Below are 22,821 nucleotides of genomic sequence, written 5' to 3' on the forward strand. Positions count from 1 at the left end.
CCCCTCCCCCACCCAAAGACACTGATTAATCAAGTGAACAACTGTCATAACAGCCTCTGCCCAAAAGGCATTGGGTAATGCAGCATGAGACATCATCGTATGGACTTTATCTTGTATGGTCCGATTCATACGCTTTGCAACTCCATTTTGGGGTGGATTATGAGGGGCTGTGAGCTTCCTCTTTATTCCTTTGCTAGCACAAAATGCCTGAAAGGCCTTGGATACATATTTCCCACCATTGTCAAAGCAAAGGCACTTAAGTGTATTATCAGTCTTATTTTCAACCAATGTCAATAATTTTTGAAAGCACTTCGTCCTTGCTACGAATAGGGTAAACCCCTATCTTCTGTGTAGCATCATCGACAAAGGTGACAAAGTATTTCTTTTCCCTCAAAGATCACCTTGGCATCTGATATACATCGGAATGTACTAACACTAGAGGAGAAGATTTCAGTGAAAGAGACTTCTTATCAGATATCTGTGCATATTTACCATAAACACAATGATCACAATGCTCAAAATCAGCATAATGAAGACAAGGCAAGTAACCCAAATGAGAAAGCACTTTCATTCCAGTTTGACTCATGTGTCCCAACCGGCAATGCCACAAAGAAACACTTGGCTGCTTGGTCACAATAACAATATGGTCACGCACACTAGATACATGGAGAGGATACAAGATATCACGTTTACAACCTCTGGCAATCACTTTAGATACCTTATAGATCTTCCATTTCCCATCACCAAAGGTGGTATGAAATCCATTCTCATCTAGCTACCTTGAGAAAATGAAGCTCTTTTTGAGCTGAGATACATGCTGTACATGCTGAAGTGTGAAGACAAAACCACGCTTAAACTGCAATTGCACATTGTCAATACCTGCAATGTCACATGGTAGTGTTAGCAGTCATGTTTGTCATGCCTTGTCATCTCCTGCCTGTGAGCCTCAGTCTGAGTCAGACGAGGACATTAGGAGCTCTGACATGTCTGCCATGTGTTATGATGGGGGAGGCTAGTCACTCTCGACTGGCTGTCTTAGGTTGTGTATTTCTTTTTGGCCTCTTTTAGTGGGCAGCCACTGGCTGCCCGGCCACTTTTTGGTCACTGTTGTGGGGCGCCCATTTTAGGGCACTTTTAGGGTTTGCGCCCATTTTAGGGTTTGCGCCCATTTTAGGGTTTGCGTCCATTTTAGGGTTAGGGTTAGGGTTTGTCCATTGCCTATTTATTGGCAGCCCCCCTCCCTACTTGATCACTTGTCTTCTTTCAGATTCCGACACTCCTTCTCCCCCGTGGTGGTGCTGCCATCATCATCAGCCTGATCTGGTGCCCTCACTGACACTGTGGGCTGCGTGTAGGGACTGATCAGTCCATTTCAGTGTATTCAGCATTCATTTCAGTCAGTGCAGGTTTCTCTTCCTTATTTTCTGCTTTCTCTCTCTCTCTCCCTCCGTGTTCATATTTCCTCTTCCGCAGCGCACTCTCACATGGTATCATCGCCAAACTGAGAGCACGGAGGTCTTCATCAACTGGAGAGAGACCACACCTCTCATCTATTGCTGCCCCCCTTCTCTCCAACAGCCAGGCGGCCCCTCCAGGTGGTCTGAATATTTGCGTTTGCTGCATAGGTGGTCTGAATATTTGCGTTTGCTGCATCAGCCCCTTCCAGAGGCTGTCACGTCATCAACCAGCTCCTGCTCCCTGCGTTTTCAGCTGGGTGACCTTCTCTTCAGCTGGGCAACTCCCCTACAGGCTGCGTTTTGCATCCAAGGTGGTCGTTTTCATTCCTGGCGGCTCATCTCCAGCTGGCGCTTCTTTTCTGGGCTGCTTTTTGGTGCGTGGCAACTTTCCCTCCGGATTTTGTGCCCTACACAGCTGCGTTTTCACCTCCTGGTGATAGGCGACCTGATTTCCTGGAGTTTGGTGGTTCTTCTGGTGGTTGGTGACCCATTTGGTGGTCATTCTTCGGCATCGGCACAGTTTTCTTTGGTGTTTGGTATTTTGCAGATTGGAAGATGTCTTATCATCAGTCTACAGGTTTTGATGATTCAGATGATGAGCTTTTGTCCCGATATTCATCTGAACGGAGGCGTGATTTCTATCGTGAGGATCGTCATACGGAGTCTATTCCTCTTTTCCGTCCCCCTTCTATTCATGTATCTCGGCGAGCCCCTTCCAGTGGGCCGAAGATGCAGCCTTTGGTACCCCCTGTACAGGTACCCGTACTTCCTCAGCTGCCCAAAGAGGACCGGTTGGATGGCTCCAACTTTTCTTTATGGTCCTGCAAGGTGGAGTGTATCTTGGACTCCTTCGATCTTTGGGAGCTTGTTTCTGTTCCTACTCCCCGGCCTATGGTGGATCCCGCAGATGGGACATCTATGGATCGCGCAACCTTATGGGATCGGCTCAATTCTAGAGCCCGATCTTTCCTCTTTCTGAGTTTGCAGGATTCTGTCCTTGTTCATGTTCATAGGTTGAAGACTGCAGCGGACGTGTGGCAGAAGCTAGCGTCTCTCTATGAGCAGAAGACGTTTGCCCACCGGATATCTCTTGAAAAGAAGTTGCGGATGCTCGCTATTGATGATAGTCCTTCCATGAAGGACCACATCAACAGCTTACAGGATATGAGGGATGAGCTTGCATCCCTCGGTTGGACGATATCTTTTGAAGACATGGCTATGATTCTTTTGACTCATGTGCCATCGCCTCGGTTTGATGTCTTCTACACCAGCCTTCTTACATCGAGGACCCGTGAGAAGCTTCTATGGGAGGAGCTATCCCCGCTTGTCTTGGAGCATGACGAGCGACTTAGAGAGGTCAGTGCTAGTGGATCCGACTCCATTAGAGCCTTTGTTGCAGGTTCGGGAGGACAGAAGAAGAAGAAGTCAAAGGCTAAGCAGAAGGACAGTTCTTCAGGCTCTGACTCAGATTCAGAGAGACCGAAGTGCCCACACTGTGGGAAAGGGACACATCCCGAGGAGAAATGCTGGAAGAAGTACCCTCACCTTCGTCCGGGAGCGAAGGGTGGATCTACATCGGAGCCTTCTTCTACCTCTACACCAACTGTTACCCATGAGTCAGTGTTCCTTCATATCCATGCTTTGGAGGAGGATCCTTCTTCCGTGGCTGCAATGTCTTCTCCGCAGCCTTGGTTAGTGGACAGTGGTGCTTCGAGTCATATGACTCCCCGAGGTGATTTGTTACAGGATCTCCATCCATCAGAGGGTTCAGTCACTGTTGGTGACATTTTAACGGTGCCTATTAGTGGTGTTGGCACATTGCCTTTGTTTACCGACCGACCTTCGAGCTCCTTTTCACAGGCCCTACATGTTCCGGATTTGGGCCTTCCCCTCCTCTCAGCTTATGGCCTTACGAGGCTTGGCACACGAGTGATCTTCACCGAGCATGCCGTTGTTATTGAGGATTCTTCTACAGGAGCTGTCTTATCTACAGGTTGGCAGGAGAGCGGGCTTTACAGGCTCCATTCCCCTTCTTTGATGCAGGGTCCTCCGCGGCAGTCTATTGCTACACCCGTTCCCGCTTGTGTACCTTCTATTCCACAGGTTCCTTCCCATCCCCCACCTTCTCCTCCGGTGGTTCCCTCGTACCCCCCATCCCTTTTAGAGGGGGACGATCTCGGTGATGTGGCTGTGGATTCCCTGGCTCCTAGTGTTTTAGAGGGGGCTTTCCAGGATCGTGAGGAGCTCCTTCAGCGGCAGTCTACACCGACGGACTTCATCGACCTTGGCATTCCTCTTGCCACCCCAGGATCCGTTTCTCCCTTGGCCTTCAGCCACATCCAGGATCTGAGAGGGGGTGTTAGTAGTCATGTTTGTCATGCCTTGTCATCTCCTGCCTGTGAGCCTCAGTCTGAGTCAGACGAGGACATTAGGAGCTTTGACATGTCTGTCATGTGTTATGATGGGGGAGGCTAGTCACTCTCGACTGGCTGTCTTAGGTTGTGTATTTCTTTTTGGCCTCTTTTAGTGGGCAGCCACTGGCTGCCCGGCCACTTTTTGGTCACTGTTGTGGGGCGCCCATTTTAGGGCACTTTTAGGGTTTGCGCCCATTTTAGGGTTTGCGTCCATTTTAGGGTTAGGGTTAGGGTTTGTTCGTTGCCTATTTATTGGCAGCCCCCCTCCCCACTTGATCACTTGTCTTCTTTCAGATTCCGACACTCCTTCTCCCCCGTGGTGGTGCTGCCATCATCATCAGCCTGATCTGGTGCCCTCACTGACGCTGTGGGCTGCGTGCAGGGACTGATCAGTCCATTTCAGTGTATTCAGCATTCATTTCAGTCAGTGCAGATTTCTCTTCCTTATTTTCTGCTTTCTCTCTCTCTCTCCCTCCGTGTTCGTATTTCCTCTTCCGCAGCGCACTCTCACAGGTAGTTGTCCCCAAGATAGACAACACCATGTCGACCCCCTGTATAGTCAGAAAACCACTCACGATGAGCGGTGACATGAAAGAAAGCACCTGAATCTAGAATCCAAGTGTGCATGTCGTCATATGTATCTGTAAGTAAAGCACGTGTACTAAAGTGTGAAGAGACAAAGAGTACGTCATTCCCACTATCACTGTCATGAGTAACTACATTCACCTCTTTAATTTTAACACTGCTTTTCTTAGGCTGACTCTCTTTCTTCTTTTTCTTGCTATCATCTGTCTTCTTGTCCTTTTCTTTCTCTTTCTTCCATTTGTACCAATCATGTTTAAAGTGACCCTTCTTGCCACAATGATGGCATTCAACATCCTTACCACGTGATTTCCAGCATCCCTTGCTATTAGATTTGTCTTTCTATTGTGATCTCCCCCTAGTACGCAAAGCACTGGAAGACTTATTGGATTCATTGTTCTGCTGATTCATTTCTTCCATGGGTAAAACACTCTCTATATTAGCATACAAAAGTATCGCATTAAGTGAGTAGACATTGCTGTACCTTCTTTCATACGCAAATCCATAAGCTTTTTCAGCCAGTAAACTTTGCTTGCGGCACTCTTTTGGGCATATAGTTCGTCGAGTTGAGTCCAAATAGCATAGGTAGACTCCAAACTTTCAATGTTAAACAGCAAGGCATCAGAAATCGATAGCTCGATGGTTGAGCGTGCGAGCTCATTTAACTCATCCCAGTCTTCCTATTCCTTATTTGTGGGCTTTGCTCCTTTGGTCTTAATCGGCATTGCCTGCTTCTTCAACAGGATATTATAGCAGTGTTTTTGCCAGACTGCAAAGTTATGTACTCCTTCAAGCTTCTTAATGTGCATGAGATGACTGCTGTCACTGCTGCGAGCCATGATTTTCAGCCCAAATGTGACCAAATGTTTAGCAAAAGCAAGCCCAAATTGTCACACAATTGACCAAGGTACAAACAAGTACCAACCAGCAATAAATAACCATGAAAAAGTAGAAATTTCAGATCTATAAATAAATTTTCATAAGCACTAAACCTTGTGCTATAGCACTCCACAACTGATTACAGCTTTTCCAAGGACAAATACATCACATTACATGAGAAGTCCCAAAATTTAGCTGCAATTTCTGTTGTACATGCACCCATGGGCACAAAATTTGACAGATACGGTCAAAAGCCCCAAAATTTTTGTGCTCAAAGCACTGTGGGAGCTTTCGCTCAACCGCCAAGACCCTCGGACCGCTTATTGATTCAAGCGTTCCAAGCTGAGCACTAATGGCTACCTCTCACATAGCCGACGCGCCATCCATATCTACGGGTGTAGTGAGCTTACCTCCGTGCCGTTCGAGTTACCTCCTCTCCCGTGCACTCCGGTAGCTCCACGATCCAAGTGTAAGCTTCAAGCAAGCTCAATCCTCCTGCTCCAAGCTCCAAGCTCCATTACCGCGAGCAAGAGAAGAGAAGAGAAGAGAAGAGAAGAAGAGAGGAGAAGATGGAGAGCTTCTCCTCCTCGGTCCCTCACCCTCACACACTCACTCCCTCACACTCTCACACTCCCTCTCTCAAGCACAAGCTTAAGCAAGCAAGAAGAAGAAGAAGAAGAAGAAGAGGAGAGCTACTTTTGGCCACGCACAAGAATGAGCTTCTCATTCACTTTTCAACTTTATATATAAAACCCTAAATCCCTTTTGGGCGGTCATCCCCTTTTTCCCTTTTTACATGGCCGGCCATAGCCTAGGCCCTTTTTCCCATTGTCCTTCTATCTTCCTAGCTTCCTTTCCACCGCCCGTCTACATTTACAAATTGCACGGGTGAGAGCTCGGCGCTCTTTTACAAGATTTCAGGGTGCGCCTTTTTATTTTAAAATGCGCCTTTTTCCTTTTGCCTTTGCCTTGGACTTTTAAGGTTGCCCTTGCGTTTTTGGGCTTTTGGCCTTTTCTCCCTTTCTTTCTTCAGTCGGGCTACCTTTTTTCCGCCTTTGCCCTGCATCTTTTCCACTTCTTTTTGCTTTCTTCGTGTTGGGGTTAACAAGCACCAACCATACATTTGCACTGTCTCTGACATGCATAAAATGGGCCAATTTTTCCAAAAAGAGCAATTTCAGCAAAACCCCCAAATTTTTCCAAGTGCTAGATGTTCAAATTGCATGGAATTAAATCCACATGTACATAAAATGACCAAATGGCGCACAAATTTCGCCCAAACAGCAAAAGCCCCAAATTGCATGGGGTCCAATGTGCATCAATGTTGAGAAATTGGGTAAATTTCAGCCCAATTCTTGCATGTACAATTTTTGAGACAAATATCATTGTTGTGCCTTGCTCGCATCAAGTTTGGAGAAATTGCCAAATTTTTGGCACAAATGTGCCCAAGATTCTGAACTGTGCTTACACACACAAACGCCCGTTAGTGAGCAAAGGGCTTGCTTGCAGGGAACCTTTGAAAAATTAAAAATTTGCAAAAGAAAAGTTACGAATTCGCCTCGTTTACAGTCGCCAGCTCGTCGCTTGCTCGTGACGTGGAAAAATGACGTTTGGACCTACACCTGGACTGCACGAGTGACATTTTGACCTACACCTAACTGCACGAGTGATGTTTTGACGTTTTAACCTGCGCCTGATTGCACGAGTGACGTTTTAACTTGCTCGTGACCTGGAATTGTCATCTGATTGAAAACATGGAAGAACAATGACAAGCTAACCTGGACGGACTCTGAGAAGTGCAAACACTTTAACCGCACATTTTTGATACCAGTTTGAAGTGAGCGATGCGCCATGGTGATGCAATTCCGACGACGAAAATATCAGTTAGAGAGAAAAACGTGAGCAAGAGTAGCGAGTGAGAGTCAGAGATATAGATGTATGATGTTCTTGGGTACAATTTGTTGTGTGTTCCTCTTTAGGTTTTTAGATAGATATATATGAAAGTACAAATGTGCTTAGGGTGTGTTCACACCCGTGCAGATATAAAAGGCACGATGGCCCTTTATTCCCAACACTTTCTCCTCCTCTAGGGATCCCCCTCGCAACTAGCCCTCCCCCCTATTTGGGAAATACATTGGAGAAGTCGGATCATATCACTTGCGTAGCGCTTCTTGGTACTTGCAATACTTGCACGTTCGATGGTGGGAGTTGGACTTCTTCGTGTCTCTCTCCTCATGGATGGCGTGCAAATTGAAGGCCTTGTTAACCTAGCTTTTTCTATGTGTCGTCTTGGTAATCCATTCTCTAGGATGTGGACTATGTCATCCGCCCAACATGGTGTGAGGTCTCATGATGTCGATGGAGAGAGAGAGAGAGTCACAAGTGTGAGAGAGGCTTGAGAGAGAGGCTCGAGGGAGAGCAAGAGGCTTGAACCTTTAGCCTTGAGAAGGAGAGGGAGAGTTAGAAGCTTGAAAGTTAGAGAGAGAGGGGGGCTGGGATAGATAGATAGAGAGGCTTGAGCAATGAGAATGCTTGTTGATTTAGTATGAAAGGATGGAGGGAAGGAGCACTTTTATAAGCTAGAGAAGAGAGTGAAAGAACAGAGGCATCTCAATTGTATTGGTTAAATAAGCTTGTGGACCTTCGTATGGAGGGTACTACTATGTCTACTCATTTGAATGAGTTCCATTCCATTGTCAGTTAGCTTATCTCACAGGGCATTAGGTTTGAGAATAACATAAATTCGCTATTCTTGATTGTCTCACTACGTGAGACTTGGGATGCATTCTGTATTGTTATGAGTGCTAATCCTTTTGAAGATGGGTTTTGCTTACAGAACAAGTGAATAGGAAGAACATTGATGCAGCCCGTACTTCTCATGCACTTAGAGTTAGAGGCAAACCTAGTAGGAAAGGGAATAACAACTGTGGTAGAGACTCATAGCCCAACAAAGGCAAGTCTAAGTCTCGTGGGTAATCATGCTGTAAGTCCCATTGTCCTAAGTCCTCTCTTACTTGTCATTATTGTGGGCAACAAGGTTACATAAGACCATAGTGCGCATAAGATGCGCAATGATAGGCGTGAGAAAGGCAAAGGAAAAGCACATGATAATACTAAGTCTTTTGATGATCTCACCATTGTTTCCAAGTCTAGTGTTAAGATAGAAGAGATACCTGAGATGATTACATGCTGCTTCATCACTTGATGCTACTCAGTTACTTGATGTTTGGTTTGCTTATGCTTAGTGTTGGCTTTTTGATTTGGGGGCTTCCTTTCCTGTTACTTCCCATTGTCATTGGTTTTGTATCTACTACAGTGTTACAAGTTTAGTCCTGGGTGATGATCATGTATATGACATTACTGGCATAGGTGATGTGAGACTGCAGTTTGATACTTGTGCTCCATTTGTGCTTCATGGTGTACGTCATATCTTGGCTTTGACCAAAAGCCTTTTCTGAGTTGGACAGTTGGATGATAAAAGGTATCATGTCTCTTTTGGTGATGCTGCATGGAAGATTACAAGTGATAATCTCATTTTTGCTAAAGGTGCCAAGGTTGGCAGCTTGTATCTGGGACTGTTGGTCATGTTTTGGCCGTGACCGATCTTCCTCATGTATCTCTTTGGCATCGCCGTCTTGGGCATATGTCCCTTGAAGGAATGAAAGTACTCACTTGTTTGCAGTATTTGCTCTCTCTTGACTACTTAAAATTTGACTCTTGTGATTGTTGTTTATATGGAAGGCAGATTCGTAATGCGCATAAAAAGTCTGGTTCTACACGCATGGATGAGCCGTTGGCTCTTGTGCACTTAAATGTTTGTGATTCCATGCCTTGTCACTCATTAGGTGGTACTAATTATTTTGTTGTGTTTATTGATTATTATTTGCATAAGGTCTGAGTGTATTTTATTAAGTAGAAGTCAAAGGTGTTACCCACCTTTCCATGCTTTCTTGCTACGGCTGAGAACTAGTTTGGGTATAGGATGAAATACCTACGATTTGACAATGGGGGTGAATATGTCTGGAGGGTATTTAAATAGTTTTGTGGTGAGAGGGGTATTAGTGTTAGTTGACCACCTCCTATATGCCACCCCAGAATGGTGTTGCAGAGTGCATGAATAGGACTGTTTAGGAAAGAGTCCGTAGTATGCTTAGTGAGGCAAGCTTGCCTCCGCGATAAGGTGGATGTGAAGTGTCTCAAATGCATCTTTATTAGATATGGTAATGGAGGTGAGATGGGCTATCACTTTTAGGATTGGTAAGCTCGGAAGGTTATCCCCACCCATGATATCATGCTAATGAGAAAAAGATGCATATGAGACCAGAGCAGGTAGTTGAGGTACGCAAGGTGATCTCCCAAGAGGAGCCTCCTATTACAGTTCAACAATCCTAATTCGACTACTTGTAGTAGCTGTTGATGATGATGTAGTGGCCCATGATTCACCTGTTATGTAGGATCAAAATGTGATATAGAGAGGATTGGCTATATAGGCCCCAAAGCTAGTTTTGAGAGGCTCAGCTAGAGCCTTGTGTTCTCTTGATCGTTTTGTGCCTTTATGTATTATGTGATAGTGATAGATTTTGATGAGCTCCTTATCTATGAGGAGGCTTTGCACAGAGGTGATAGTTATTCTTCGGAGTGGGCCATGCAATCTAAGTTTGACTCACTATAGAAAAATTGTACATGAGATTTGGTTTCCTTGCTAGATGGTAAACATAAACTGCTATGCAAGTGGGTCTAGAAATTGAAGAGCATCCTTGGTCGCCCTAAGCAAGCATACAATGCACGTTTGGTTGCTAAGGGTTTTAAGTAGAAAAAGGGGTTGATTTTGATGAGATATTTGTGGTCAAGATAACAAACCCTCGCTGGTATACGCTTTAGTGCATAGATGGATTTGGACTTGTAGCAGATGGATGTTAAGACAACTTTCTTATGTGGGGACTTGCATGAGGATATCTATATGCAATAGCCTAAGGGCTTTGAGGAAAAAGGCAAGGGACACTTAGTGTGCAAGTTAAGGAAAGATCTTTATGGACTCAAGCAAACACCTAGGGAATGGTATGATAAGTTTGATGCGTGTATGCATTCATAGGGTTATTCTCGGAGTGATATGGATTCATGTCTTTACACAAAGAAGGCCCGTGATGGTAGCGTTGTCATTTTGGTGGTATATATTGATGACATGTTGATTGCTGGGAGTGCTCATGATGAGTTGAATACCTTGAAAACTCAGCTTAAGAAGAGCTTTGAGATGAAAGACATGGGATATGCCTCTCATGTACTTGGTATATGCATTATGTGTAATTGCTCTAAGGGACTTCTCTACTTGTCATAGGAGTACATTCACAAAGTCCTTGAGCGATTCCATATGTAGGGTAGCAAGCTTATTGGTTGCCCATTACCTTCTTATGTGAAGGTCGATTAGGTAGATTTTCCCCAGTTAGATGATGGGAGGGACAAGATGACCAAAATCCGATATGCATTTACAACGAGCAACTTGATATATGTCAGGATAGCCACTTGACCTGACATAGCATTTGTAGTTGGAGTTGTGATTGGTTATGTAGTGACACTTCGTAGGCGGCATTGGAATGCTTTGAAGGGATCATGACATATCTCAAGGGCACTGCAAATGTGTGCATTTCTTATGGTGGCCGAGATATTAGAGTTGTGGATTACATAGACTCTGACTATGAAGGATATGGGGATAGTAGGAAGTCCACCTTTGGCTATGTCTTCACCTTTGTTGGAGGTGTTGTTTCTTGGATGTCTAGGGTGTAGAAATGCACGGCTTTGTTTACTACTGAGGCCAAGTACATTGTAGTCACTGAGGCTTGCAAGGAGGCCCTATGGTTAGACCGATTGGTGGTAGACCTTGCATGACTATGACTCTTACATTGCATTCGAACTCTATGAGTGCTATTTAGTTGGCACGTAACCTAGTCTTTCTTGTGAAGACCAAGCATGTTAAGGTCCGCCGTCACGACTTTATCAGAGAGGTGATTGAGGGCAAGCAGATAGAGCTTGTTAATATCTCGATTGATGAGAATCTTGTAGATTTGCTTATCAAAAGTTTTCTAGTGGAACGGTATGCCTTCCTTAAAAACATGATGGGTATAGGATGAGATGGCGTCTACTTCTCATCCTGTTGTACTTATATATACATATTGTACTTTGTTACTTTTTTCTCGTTTTCTCTATGCTTAGGTACATTCGCCTTTAAGTGGGAGGTTGTGGGGGGTTAAAGGTTACATGTGTCTAGCTACCTACATTTAGTTGCACTTATCACCCATACACCTATACATTGTAGGTGGTTGCCACCCATCATTGTCACTCTATTCTTTATTCTTTCTATGACAATAAAATAAGAAAGGTAGGTCACACATTGTGACTGTTGGAGTTCCCACATACCATCTTACTCTCTTTTGCTTGAATCTCCATAGCTTTTGCTTCTATTTTACTTTTGCTCGTGCTTATGCTTTTGCTTTGCCTTTCATTCTCATCTCCTTTTAAATAGTGCACAGTCTTAGAGAGTGTTTGTGTCCCACAAGCCAAACCCTAATTTGGGAAAATCCACTCACCTATAAATTGACAGGTGCCACCACTTAGCCTTATCCTTTGTCTTGTAGGTTTCAGCTATTAGCTCTCCCTTCAATGGTTGTTGAATGTTGCCCTCTACTCATTCTAGCTTTTGGTGACAAGTTTTTTCTCCTCGACAGTTGCGTTTACGGTTTGAGCAAGTCGCCTTGTTGTCGTGCTACTTCCATTGCATGTGGCAACTTGCATTTAAAGCAATGTAGGCCCATTCAACATCATCTTCATCTTTCTCTACTATTGCATAGTTTTCTACAACTTTCTATGATTTACTGCCATCATCTTGAGGTGGTTGTGTTGTTGCATTTACAAGTTTCAGCCCTAGAGCTTGCTTGCTTTTGGTTAGTAGTGTGCTCTTCCACGTTTAGCATCATCTTAGCTTCGACTAGTAGTTACAACACTTGGGATCCATCTCCGATGGACATCGCACTCTTCCGATTACTCCCTTAGTTTGCTCCCATGATTGGTTGTGGGACAACTCTTCTCTTGAGCATCTTGTACACTCTTTCCTTCATGTACAACATTTATTCATTCACTTTAGAGTTCTCTTTCTTGTGTGTTTGTGTTTGTGTTCTCTGTGTTTGTTGTGGAGAGTGAGATTTGATTTTTTTAATCTCTAGAGGACATTACCACCTCATCCCCCCAAAAACCCAAACGTTGCATCATCTCCGTGGTTCCTCATAATCTCAGCCATTATTGTGGTTGTAGCCCACCCCCGAGCCCCATCAACTCCCCTGGCTGCGAATTGATATGCCTTTGTCCACCACGTTAGTAGGCAATGGCCTCCATGTACTAGTGTTGTTATTCACGCAGTGTAGACGGATTGGTTCAATGATATTGGGACTGTTAACACTCATAATTGTCATGCTTTGTCATCTCTTGCCTATGAGCCTCAGAATGGGTCCGACGAGGACTTTATGTGATATGTTTGTCTGTCACTCGTTTTGATGGAGGAGGTAGCTTACTTTAGAGCAGCCATTTCATTGCCTTTCTGTGCGTTTCCTCCTCTAGTCGGGTTTCTGTGTGTATTCATGAGTAGTTTTTTTGCCTTTTGTAGTTTACGATCATCTAGCAAACATTATCTATCCTTGCTAGGATTTTTCCTACATTGTAGTGCCACATTAGCATATTGCAATTGCATTAAATGTAGTCGTCCCATAATTTGGGCCCCCAAATGCAGGTCAGCCAGCGTTTAGGGATTTAGGCTATTTATAGCCCTTAGTTGGCTGGTCATCTTCATCTTTTCGTCTTCCCCTTGGAAGGTGCACACTTCGTCTTCCCCTTGGAAGGTGCACACTTCGACTTCAGCTTTCTCCTTCATCTCTAGTGCTGCCTTCATCATCAGCCTAATTTGGTGCCCACACTGACGTTGTGGGCTATGTGGAGGGTCCTCTTCTTCTATTCAGCATTCTTTCCTTGCTCAGTGCAGATTTCTTTTCTTCTTTTCTTGCAGACTTGCTCTCTTTCTTTGTCTTTGTTCCTATTCTTTCTTCTGTTGCGCACTCTCACATGGTGTCATGGCGTAATGAGAGGATAGAGTAGAGATTGCTGCAGATTTGACCACCCCAATATGAAAGGCAAGTATCTACATCTGCGTTTGCTGCAAACACACATCTTGTGCATTAGGCGACCCCTTTTGGCTGAGGCAATAGCACTTCTATCCGAGATGACAAGGTTTTTGGGCAGGTGACAACATTTTTGGCGAGGCAGGTCACTTACATAGTGATTGGAGCTAATTTCTCTTGTCTAGTGTAGATTTGATATGGAAGATATGTCATAACTAGTGTCAAGGCTTTGATGATTCAAAGAAGGAGCATTCTCATCACTCCTCCAAATGGCGGTGAGATTATTGTGCAGACTATCGCAAAGAGCGTATAGAGATTCCACATGAGAATGATCATGAAGAAAGACGGATTTCACCTAGCCCATTTGTATGGGATCCCTCTCCTCCTTGTTCTCTCCATGTTTCATAGAAGGCCCATTCTATTGGCCTCAAACTGCCACCTATGGCACGCTCTGTATAGGTGCCAGTACTCCCTTCTTTACCCAAAGAAGATTGGCTCGATTGTTCAAACTATCTGCTTTGGTTGTGTAAAGTGGAGTGTATCCTTGATACCTTCGATCTTTGGGAGTTTGTTAGCCACCCTATTCCATGTCCAGTGGAGACACCCATAGTGGGATCATCGATGGATCGTGCAACCCTAAGGGATTGCTCAACTCTAGAGTTCGATCTTTCCTCTTTATGAGCTTACATGATTCTGTCCTAGCGCATGTGCGCAGGTTGTGGCAAGCAGGGGAGGTGTGAACAAAGCTTGCTTCTTTGTACCATTAGAAGACATTTGTCTACCAAATTACTCTTGAGAAGAAATTATCGATGCTCATTGTTGATGACTCTTTTACGATAGACCACATCAATAGGTTAGAGGATATGAGGGATGAGCTTTCATCCCTTGGCAGGATGATATCTTTAAAGAAAATGGCTATGATTCTTTTGACTTAGTTGCCATTCCCACGGTTTGATGTCTTCTATACCAGCTTTCTTACATTGAGGATGTGTGAGAAGCATCTCTGGGAAGAGCTTGCCTTGATGGTTTTAGAACATGATGAGCATGCTAAAGAGGTCGCCAGTGGATCCAACTCCACCAAAGCTTTTATTATAAGTTCTGGAAGGGAGAAGAAGAAAGGGAAGTCCAAGGCTAAACAATAGAAGAATTCTTCAGGCTTTGACTTTGATTCAGAGAAGCCTCAATGCCCATACCGTGGGAAGGGGACACATCTAGAGGAGAAATGTTGGAAACAATATCCTCACCTTCATTTGTGAGTGAAGGATTGAGCTAAATCATTCAAGCCATCGTCAATCTCTTCACTAGCTGTTACCCGAGTTCGTGTTCCTTCATATCTATGTGTTGGAGGAGCCTTCTTTAGTGGTTGACTTGTCTTTTGAGAGCCCTTGGCTCATTGATAGTGGTGCCTCGAGTCAGATGACTCCATGAGGTGATATGCTACAGGATCTTCTTCCATCTAAGGGTTTAGTTATTTTTGGTAACATTTGTTCGATGCCTATTAGTGTTGTTGGTAATTTGACGTTATTGCCAAATCATATCTTGTGCTCGCTTTGGAAAGTCCTACATGTTGCAGGCTTGGGCTTTCCACTTCTCTTTGTTTATGGCCTGACTAGACTTGGTACCCGGGTTGCTGTCATTGAGCAGACTGTGCTTATAGAGGATTCATCTTTAGGAGCTATTTTAGTGACAAGTTTGCAAGAGAGTGGCCTACAAACTCCATTCCCCTTTTCTTATGCAAGGTTCTTTGAGGTGGTTGTCTATTGCTACCCTCATTCCCACTTTTGCACCATCTATTCTATAGGTTTCTTCCCATCCCCCACCCTCTCCTCTGGTGGTTCCCTTGTATCTCTCATACCTTCCAGCAGGGAATAATCTTGTTGATGTGGTTGTGCATTCCTTGACCCCTAGTGTTTCAAAGGAGGCTTCCCAGGATTGTGAGGAGCTTCCTTATTCGTGGTCCACATGGATGGACTTCATTGACATTGGCATTCTTCTTGCCACCACATGATCCATTTCTTTTTTGGCTTGTTGCCACATCCAGGATCAAAGAGGAGGTGCTAGTAGTCATGATTGTCATGTTTTGTCATGTCTCGTGTGTGAGCCTTAGTTTGAATTAGTGGAGGACTTTAGAAGCTTTGACATGTCTGTCACTTGTTTTGATGGAGAATGTAGCTCACTCTAGAGCAGCCATTTCATTGCCTTTCTATGCATTTCCTCATTTGGTCTAGGTTTTGTGTGTATCTCTTGAGTAGTTTTTACATTTTTCAGTCTACCACCACTTGCCTGACATAGTCCATCCCTATTATGATTTTTCTTTTGCACTCTAGTTTCATGTCAACATATTGTTGAAATCATTTACATATACAAATTTCATATATTATTCAGCTATTTACTTGGTGTTTCACCCATGACCTACTGCTTAGAGTTGACGAGGGGTGAAATGTTTCGTGGTTGCCTTGGCATTGCTCAGGGTGGGTGGTGTGAGCGTGTGTAATGGAAAGAGGAAAGTGATCATTGAGAGGAGACAAAGAGAGAACGTAGGAGAGAGAAGGAACAATGTGATTGCAATAGTTGAAGGTACAAGGTTGCAATAATTGGCTCCAACATGTAGCTCTACATGGCAGTGTGGGTACCAGGAGGTAGTAGGGGGATGAGAGAATGAGGAGGGTTGGCTGATCACAAAGGATCAATGATGGATAATGAGAGTGGGAGGGTAGGGCGCCTATATAGAGGCAAAAAGCGGAAAAACCCTAAAAATAACCAAAATTGACCAAAAAGAAATGCACTAATGTGCCCTCCATCTAATGTGTCTAAAACACATAAAATGCCAGGCAAATACAATGTCAGAGCTCCTTATGCACTCGTTTGACTCAGACTGAGGCTTATAGGTAGGAGATGACTACACAAGAGACACATGATTGCTAACACCCTTTCAGATTTTGGATATGGCAGAAGGCCAAAGGAGATGTGGATTCGAGGATGGCAAGAAGAGTGCCAATGCCAATGAAGTACGTCGATGAAGAAAGCCAGCCAAGGAGCAAGACTCTCTGCATAGGAAAATCCGATCAAACGGAAGGCCACCAAAGGGCGAAGGAAATGGAGAGGCCTTGAATGGATCACTCGTGAAAACTCTAGTCTGGAATAGGTGAGCCAAGCCTTGAACCCAACTATGAGATGATAGCGAGGAACTATCAAAGGCTCCATAAGTTGCATAGAAACAATAGGGATCAAGGGCCGAGTGGTAGGAGATGGTGGCTTGCTGACAAAGAAAAGAGGTTGCGGCATAAAGGAAAGGCCCAAAGTAGATCGGAAACCTTGAAGAAACTCCTCATGATCCTAGGAAGCACTCTTTGAAACACAAAGGGCCAGGATATCCATAGTTGTATCAGTGATATCGTCCCCCTCTGAAAGGGATGGGAGGTACGAGGGAACCACCAAAGGAGATGGTGGGGATGGGTTGGAACTTGTGGGATAAAGGGTACACAATTGGGAATGGGTGCGGCAATAGAAAGATGCCTTGGAGGGCTCTACACAATGAAAGGGGAATGGAGCATAGATAGCCCCCTCTCCTCATGCATTGAGAGAAGAGAAAAGCCCAAGTTTGGAATATGTAGGGCCTTTGGAACGAAGCTCTATGGATGGTCAAAGAATAGAGGCAAGGTGCAATACCACTAGTAGGCACCGAAGAGATGTTGTCAACAGTGACGATACACATTGATGGATGGAGATCCTGTAACAAGTCACTTTGGGGAGTCATATGACTTGATGCACCATTGTTGATGAGCCAAGGTTGCTTAGAAGACGAGACTATCGAAGAAGGCTTCTCCACTTGATAAATGTGTAGAAACATAGACGTGGTGGTAATAGTGGGTGATGAAGTGGAGGTAGACGAAGGCTCTGATGTAGATGACAATCAAAATGGCTGGTTACACGAATAGAGCGCTCCTCTTCAAAATCTCTAGCTCCCACGCATGGCTTTAATATCGTGCGAGAGTGCGCAATGGAAAGAGGAAAGTGAACGTGGGGAGGAGGAGACAAAGGGAGAATGCAGGAGAGAGAAGGAACGATGTGACTGCAATGGCTGAGTACAAGGCTGCAACAGTCAGCCCCAACACAGAGCTCTATGCGTCAATGTAGGCGCTAGAGGGTAGCAGGGGGGTGAGAGAACGAGGAGGGCTAGCTAATAACGAAGGATCAATGATGGATAATGAGAGTGGGAGGGCAGGGTGCCTATATATAGGCAAAGAGTGGCGAAACCCTAAAAATGGCCAGAAGTGCCCAAAAAGAAATCCACTATTGTGCCCTCCATCTAAAGTGTCTAAAACATAAATGATAGGCAAATACGATGTCAGAGCTCCTAATGTCCGTGTTTTACTCAGATTGAGGTTTACAAGCAAGGGATGACCACAAGACACACGATTGCTAACAAGTGGGCACTGGGGGTTTATGGCCACTTAAGCTTTTAGGTTGGATAAACTGAGAATTAGACCCTGGTTTTAGGGTGAGAAGGCTTCAGCCTTCTACATCCATGACTCTGAAAAGTGGCAGCAAGGCAATGACAAAAATAAGTAGTAGTTTAAGCTGACATTATCCTAGAGATAGAGATTGTTTTTTGGAATATTGCACCTCTCTTACGATCTTAGCCAGAATAATCACCTTCTCTTTGTAATTTATGCACGTTTATTTAGTCACTAATAGAATTGCAGTAATAGTTGAGTGGCTGAGAAATTTGCACATTCTGGTGTACAATCTCTATAAATGTCTGGTAGGAATGCATGCCTGTTTTCTGAAATCACAACTAGCACAGTTGTGAAAGTGTGATGGCATATCCCTTTTCTTTTTTTATTTAAGACCATCGAATGGCCTTGTGGCTTTTATAATTGAATTGGATTTTCAGGCACCAAACGAACTGTTGCTGTATGATCTACTGTCTGGAAAAGTGACTGAACTTGCTGGACACAATTGCCAGGTTTAACTCTTACTTCATTGCCCAGTGGCTCAACTTTGTTGATTGAAGAACTAAGATATCTTACTTATCCATGGTTGTAAAAGGAGTTTGACCAGATATGGTGGTTTATATCATGGTGTAGAACTTCTATTCTATATGACACTACCTGCAAATGCCTGTTGACCACCATCATATGTTTTATGCTACTCTTAACAACACAGTACTGTCAAAAATATATAATGAAAGTTTTTCATTCAGCTCTTGTAGCAGTTTAGTGAATCTGAGAAGTTCTGGTGTATTTTAAGGCCTAAAATGAGGGTAAGGATGCTGCTATGGCCCTTGACTTCCGCTGTTTGTAAAAGCAAGCAATGCATGCACCATGCACTCACTCCTTCTGCAGGACAAATAGCGTAAGGGCATTAGTAACTGTCATGTTTTGGTTCACTGTTTCACACTTGTGTCAGGCACTAAACTGAAGTCTCTTTCTGTTCTTTTTGTCAAGTATTGTTGTGTTTCAAATTTGAGGATTGAAAGCTCTAAATCATGGCTTGTGGTGAGATGCATAGATACAGGCTGTTGAGTATGCTGCAAGGGGGGAGCGGATAATTTCATGTGGGAGCAACCTTCTGAAGGTAGCACACATCATACATCTACTTAATTTTTGTTGAGCTAAACATAGCGAAGAAGAAATGGCATTGTGCATCATAACACCAAAGATATACTAGTAATATGTCAAATCTGCTAGCCACTAACTCTTCAGCTAACATTTGAGGAATATAGTCAGGTGATTCGCTCTGGTGAGCAGTTGATTTTGTGTGAAAAGATGATGCACTAAGCTTTTTCCCCTAGAAAGAAAAGAAAGTTCTATAAATGATGCCTGGGAAGAAAAATTTCCTAAAGTAAAAATACCGTGAAAGAAAGCCCTGTAAACAACAGCTAAGCACATCAAGATACTATGGTGGACTGAACAACCAACCAAGTGAGGTGTTGTGCCAGGCCATATAACCCGTAGATGAAAAAAGGTGCTGGAATCTTATGTCTGCATGAAAGCCCTGAGTTCACAGTGCATGTGAATAGTCTGGAGTAAGGAATCGTGCTGAAGTGCAGACCCAAGATGAGAACAATTAGCTGATTTTCCAAGTTTATCTTGCCAATATGCTAGGGTTTCCATTTTATCATCTAGCATGTGAGATTTCCTTGTCTGTGATGCTATCGATGCACATTCCCTGCTTATAGGCAATCCTTGCACTTTCGAAAGATGTGAGGCTAAACATCTAAATGATAGAGAATAATGCTCATTTGGCTTTCTTGTAGTAATCATACAGTGCACAGTTTCGCTTCAGATTTATAGTCAATGGTTTGTTTCTTGAGATTTATGGCATGTCTATACAGATTTTATAGCTGCTAGCCAATGGATCATTTCTTAAGATTTATGGCATGTCTATACAGATTTTATAGCTACTAAATTGCTCGTCTCTCGAGCAAGATTTTACAACTGTTTCATATCAGACAATTAGGAGCAGCAACAATTGGGTTCCAATCAGAACAAGCAAGAAAAGGGGAAGCAGATGCACTGCCATATGATCTGAGGAAAGTAGCTACATCATTAATATGTCATGCAAAGAGGGTCAACTTGTACATCCCTTTGAGTTGTATGAATCGAAACCCTCTTGTGTCTCTCCTTTTGGTGTGTAGGATTTGGACGATTTTCAATATGTAAACTTCAACAGAGGCGGCTCTTGAAGTAGGCATCCTTTTTAGGTATATCTGCATCGTCTGTTTCATTTGAGCATGTAAATCAATCTTCTCAAATCCCATCTATTCCACCCTCTTTTGATCCACACCTCAAATTTCTCTCTTCTTTATTCCAAAACCCTAGATTGTAGTTCATTTTTGTATCTAGCACACTAGGAGTTGGATCCTCCATTTGTGCTCCTAGCACTTTCTTTTTCTCCACGCCGTATTCTATCTACTCTCACTTCAATACCTCTTTGCACCATGGTATATCGTTAGGGAAAATGCCACCCTTTAACATTGTGCCTTCCATATATCCGCAAGTAGAATACTAGTAGAGAGCTTTCTCCATGATTGAAATATGCATTCTATCACTCCCATTCACAAATCTAGCAACTCTATGGGTCCAAGGAGTTACAGGTTTTGTAGGAATTTTGCACACTAGATCATATGTTCACTTTGAGGAGCTTGATTGAGCAAGTAAAAGCACATTGGTGCGTGCTTTTTTCTTTTCAATTAAAGAATATTCTATTAAAAACTTAAAGGAAAAAAGAAATCCCCAAAGGCAAAGCACAAGGAACTTTGTAAAGTGTAACTAAGTACATCACAAATTCAATGGTTGTATAAACAACCAATCTAATTTACTATAATATTAGACCATTTGAGGGGTAGTGTGGAAAAAGTACCAGAGTCCCAAGTCCACAAGAAGGCCTCTTTTCTTCTCCTCTTAGAGTTGCCATCCAAGCTCTCCCATCTCTCATGGGAGTGTGGATGATCTCTATCTAGATCTTTGGTAGGTCTGCGTTGTGGATACATCTTGAAGATCTATAGCATTATTACACCTTGCAGCTCAAATGTACCAAGCTATGTATAATATTGGCAATCAACTCCCAATTGTGATAGTATCCTTGAACCCATTGTGCTTGCGAGTAATTTGGAGTGACGATCTTGTTTAAATGCTACCCACAACAATGAGGAAAGAAAGGCTCCCTTGAACATCCTCATAGCCATATCATTCCGAGGGCTCTCCTCCATACACATGAGCTGCAGTAGTCCCATAGATAGTTTCTGTGTCTCTCCTTTGGCTCATTGCATCTTGCACATGGCACTAGGTCCTTGCCGTAGCCCAACCAAGTTCCAAGCACTAAGCTCCTATGAGCTACAAGCCATAGGAAGAGGTATTTCTTCCGAAGCTTAAAGCTGTCATGTAGCTTTTTCCAAAAATGAAAAGAATTGGTGTGAGATGCCCTCTGTGCCAATATCAAGCGCTCTTGGTTGTGCTATGATCCTACTGATTTGAATCGTGCTCTTAAGCCTAGTAGTGTAAGCAAAGGAGGCCACATTACATGGTCTATCGAGAAATGGATCCTTCCATACCCCAGATGGGTGGAGACTTTGTTTTTTTTTGTGGCTTCCTACAAAGCCTTTGACGTGTACCATGAGTGATGCTTCTCTAGAGAATACATATGTTTAGAATACCATTAAAAGATGATAGGGGGAATCTTTATTTGATGTTGATGAATCTATTTGAAATTTGAGATGCAGAGCTGGGATTACAATGCAACATGGATGCATTGGACATAGAAAGGGCTTTCAAGGAAGAGAATCTTAGAGAACCCAAGGTTATGGTTTTCAGACATCTCAATGGGTTATATGAGAGACAATGAGAACTTACAGAGACACCTAGGTAGAGGTAAGAGACTCATATGTATACTTTGGTATCAACTTTGTCAGCACAAGGAGCCACTTTCCATGAGAAGAGCAACTCAACATGGACCTACATGCGAGTATGCATACTTGTACACCTAGAGCGAGTGCTATCATGGCCATTTTTATGGATGCTGGATCAAAGGATTGCTTTCTGATACACTAGTCAACCTAACTATGATTTATGTGGCACACTTTTGGGGCTCCTAGTCCTTTCCACTTATGATTAGCAACAGTTAATGAGACCTACGATCCTTATGATATCTAGGATGATTTGTAGTAAACCCTTAGTGCCACATGAGATAATCATACTAGAGCTTGCAGTATCCCATATGGTAGTGGAGGCTTAATTTGAAATCATGACTTACATCAAACATATCAGATCCATGAACCCAGACAGATTGCCATGCCAAGCTCTAGAATATCACATGTAAAGAAATACCCTAAAGCAGAAACAAAATACAATCATACAACACAGCACAAATTGTACAGAACACTATTAGGGTAAGGGTAATTCAGAGAGAATGAATGTAGTGAGGATCATAAATGAATGAATCTGAATAATACAATGCTCATGTAGCAAACATACTATGCAGTGAAGGAATATTTGTACCCCGAACTCTTTTGTCTGGAGGATCAATCTGGAGGTGATGAGCTAGAGAGTGTGTTGTACTCCTAACGGATCTCGAAATGCAGCAAGGCAGCCTCAGCAATAGATGCCGGATGACGGAGCAATGAGCAGAGAGAAAACTGCAAAGTAGAGCCTCCAAGAACTTGGTGATAGGAAGGAGAGCATGAGGACGAGGTAAACGCAGCAGTATGATGTCAAATGCAGCCTCCAAATGATGTCACCAGCTGGTAGGGATGATGTCTGGGCTGTAAATGTGGTGAGAAAGTTGTCCCCAGCTGCAAACACAGCCTTTGAAGGACTGGCGACAACA

The 22,821-nt window shown here is 43.6% G+C and overlaps 1 protein-coding gene across 3 annotated transcripts in view; it reads left to right on the forward strand.

Moving 5' to 3' along the window:
* LOC148021265 (ribonucleoside-diphosphate reductase subunit beta) overlaps window positions 1-22,821 on the forward strand; it is a 137,419-nt gene that overhangs the window by 90,473 nt on the left and 24,125 nt on the right. For all 3 annotated transcript variants that reach the window (XR_015694698.1, XM_087699124.1, XM_087699125.1), the window contains exons 11-12: window positions 18,389-18,460; window positions 19,006-19,071. Coding sequence is in view for 2 of the 3 variants with exons in the window: in XM_087699124.1 (XP_087555250.1) it covers window positions 18,389-18,460; window positions 19,006-19,071 (138 nt within the window). In the remaining variant the exon portion in view is untranslated. The remainder of the gene's footprint in view (window positions 1-18,388; window positions 18,461-19,005; window positions 19,072-22,821) is intronic.

The sequence above is a fragment of the Lygodium microphyllum genome, chromosome 18, assembly GCF_053477565.2.
Source record: "Lygodium microphyllum isolate KBCC chromosome 18, Lygodium_microphyllum_v1.1.10, whole genome shotgun sequence".
Taxonomy (NCBI): domain Eukaryota; kingdom Viridiplantae; phylum Streptophyta; class Polypodiopsida; order Schizaeales; family Lygodiaceae; genus Lygodium; species Lygodium microphyllum.